The 3,199-nt window shown below is 39.6% G+C and overlaps 1 protein-coding gene across 1 annotated transcript; it reads right to left on the minus strand.

Annotated features, from left to right (window-relative positions):
• Nucleotides 1-1,882: 1,882 nt before the first annotated feature.
• On the minus strand, nt 1,883-2,893 carry LOC133754905 (syntenin-1-like). Its single transcript, XM_062185251.1, has one exon. The coding sequence runs from the start codon at nt 2,862-2,864 to the stop codon at nt 1,968-1,970; it is 897 nt and encodes a 298-aa protein (XP_062041235.1). The 5' UTR covers nt 2,865-2,893; the 3' UTR covers nt 1,883-1,967.
• Nucleotides 2,894-3,199: the final 306 nt, after the last annotated feature.

The raw sequence follows: 3,199 nt of genomic DNA on the forward strand, positions 1-3,199 counted from the left end.
CCAGACAAACTGTTGTGGTAATCCTATGCCATGGACCGAGAAAATCACAGTAAAAATGGTTTTGGAGAAAAGCAAAGTCTTTTCGTTAGGCAAGTGCATAAAATGTCATCGATACAAACAGAAATATCCTGTTTGTTAGCCGCAGTTCCTCTAGCTTTCTCCTTAGAAAATACAAATATGTAGAGCTGGTGTCTCCATGTGGAACCAATTGGTGTTTCCAAGCACAAAATTAAATGTTCCCTGATAGAAAACATTCAAAACAATAAAGTCCGTGGATAATATCCGGAAAACACAAACACAGAGGCTGTAGCAATATCTGGGATTGAGTTAGCCAAAACACAGGCTGATATTTCTGGTTTCATCCAGTCGTATCCTGACAAAGTGGTGTGGAACTCGTATGCAATTGACACAGACAATCACAGTAAAAATGGTAGTGGAGAAAAGCAAAGTGTTTCCATTTAGCAAGTGCATAAAATGTCACCTATACAAACAGAAATATCATGTTTGTTTGCCGCAGTTCATCTAGCTTTCTCCCTAGAAAATACGAATGTGTAGAGCTGGTGTCTCCATGTGGAACCAATTAGTGTTTCCAAGCACAAAATTAAATGTTCCCTGAGAAAAAACATTCAAAATAATATAGTCTGTCCATAATATCCAGAAGACACAAACACAGAGGCTGTCGCAACATGTGGGATTGAGTTAGCCAAAATACAACCGGATATTTCTGGTTGCATGCAGTCATATCCGGACAAAGTGGTGTGGAATTCATATGCAATGGACCAAGAAAATCACAGTACAAATGATTTTGGAGAAAAGCAAAGTCTTTACATTAGGCAAGTGCATAACATGTCATCTATACAAATCGAAATATCATGTTTGTTTTCCGCACTTCCTTTTTTTTTTCACTTTATACATGTTTAATTAGGATAGGCATAAACCAAAACAGAAAAAAAAAAGATAAAGTGTCACTGTCACTTTGTTTGCAGGCAAGAGTCAGGAAATAGAACAAATTACCAGGAAAACATTTTTCCTAAGTAGGTAGGTTACATAATTTTAACATTCAGATGGCAAAATTAGTATTATTCTACTTAATCTACAAATGAAATAGTTCATCCTGTTTCGTATAAGAAATTTTACATTAAATATATAGCGCTTTGTTTCTCAGGAAGCAGTACTGGCAACTTGGAGAAGATATTTCTGTTACGTGATGACTAGAAAATGTCAAATACAACCAAGCAGCTATGCTATAGCTCAGAAAGTACTATTAACCTCTTTTGGGCTAGTGCACATTTCAGTTTAATACAGAACTACATCTTGAGTTTTAGGAAGGCAGCAATAATTATATTTTGGCTTTTGTTCTAGAGCTTAGCATAGTTAAGGCGACAGTTGAAGCATATTAGTGAAGGTAGTTAAAATTTAATGACAATCATCATAATCTCTTATAACCTACATAAACTGTATAATGCTTACATGGAATGAAACCAGCATTACCTAATTGGTGTTTACATACATACAGAGGGAGAAAAAAACCTACCAAAGGCAATCACTCTAAATGTACTATCACGTACTTGTTAAAAATGCAAATATACCATAGAACTAAAATGACGTGAAGAGCACTACTCATTACCTAGAAGAAAGGTAACTGGTTCTCATACAAAGCTAAGCTGGCATCAATCACCCTCGTCACAATGGCTTAGAAAAGCATCAGGTTTCCAGTAGAGAAACTATTCTAGGAAAGTCAGTCAATCTTGTGAAAGTTTCACAGCTGTAAAACCAGGCTAAGACTACAACGACCGTGAAATCTGAGGAGATCAGATGAACCAGTAGATTCCCAGCCATAATGTGAGACGGGAAGGTCCTCATGCAGCATATGCTCCCTGGCTCCGGGAAAGCTTCGTGTGCATAATACAGAAGTAGTTGAGAAAGGAAACTGGAGACGCTCAGCTGTTTCCATTGTGTCCTAACTGTTAAACTTCAGGGATGGTGTGATCCATCAGGCTTTTCATAATGCTTGGCGCCATCCGTTTAATAATATGTTCAAAGATAAAAGCAGGCATGATTGTGACGGTAACTACAGTCCCAGATGTTGATAGTATGTCTGCAATTTGAGAGTCCTTCAATCCAATGACGTTCTGGCTGTTGATCTCACAGATGTTATGTTCCGTGAGAAGACCGTTTCTGGCTGCAGAACTATCTTTCACTATGGATGTTACTTTCCCATTTTTAAAGATAAAGCCAACGTTTCCAGTACTGTCCTTATGCATAGTAATTGTCCGCTCAAAAGGCCTGTCACGAATGGTCATTGTGATCTTCTCTCCAAAAGCCTGTTTGAGCACCTTGTGAGCTTTATCAGAGCTCCAGCCTGCACAGTTTTCACCATTGATCTGGAGTACCTGGTCGCCAAATCTCAAACCAACCAATGAGGCTGGAGAATTTGCCTGGACTAGCTGAACAAATATACCATTATCTATTGATTTAAGCCTGAGTCCAATTTTTCCATCTTGATCCTTACATAAAATGACTTGACGAATCCCTTGTTTAATTTCTGCTCTGCGAATCCCAACATCATTTCCAGTTACAGGAGCCACCATATAGTTCATACCGGAAGGTCTTGCTACCAACTGCCCCTGAAGTGGTGCTCCAGAGACCATCACCAGATTTGCATGTATTTCTTCTTCATTTAAACTCAGGCCCATGTATTGAGAAAGTTCCGGATACAGTTTAGGATAAAGATTTCCATCTTGAGAGATGGGAGCAGAAGCTTCTGACAAAATTGCTGGGTTGGCAGGGTTTGCAGAAAAAGCAGTCTGAGCCTGAATTACTTTGTCTACCTTCAAGTCTTCAAGAGATGGATAGAGAGACATTTTTCCTGATTTATCTAGACCACAAGGACTCGCTCCCCGCTGCCACCGCCTCGAATACAGCTAGCGACTTCCGAGACCCAAGAAAAGGAGAGCAGCACGCGCGTGAGGACCGCCCACCAGGCGCATCACAGCACCGCCCCCCCTGTGTTTTCCTCACTTCCTCTAGCTTTCTCCCTAGAAAATATGAATGTGTGGAGCTGGTGTCTCCATGTGGAAGCTGTTAGTGTTTCCAAGCACAAAATTAAATGTTCCCTTAAAAAAAAATTCAAAACAATAAAGTTTGCCAATAATATCCAGAAAACACAAACGCAGAGGCTGTCGCAATATGTGTGATT

This window comes from Lepus europaeus, unplaced genomic scaffold (assembly GCF_033115175.1).
Source record: "Lepus europaeus isolate LE1 unplaced genomic scaffold, mLepTim1.pri SCAFFOLD_30, whole genome shotgun sequence".
Taxonomy (NCBI): domain Eukaryota; kingdom Metazoa; phylum Chordata; class Mammalia; order Lagomorpha; family Leporidae; genus Lepus; species Lepus europaeus.

Bases quoted from the DNA above. Each gene is read 5' to 3' on its own strand.
- LOC133754905 (XM_062185251.1), bottom strand. From the start codon at position 2,864: ATGTCTCTCTATCCATCTCTTGAAGACTTGAAGGTAGACAAAGTAATT.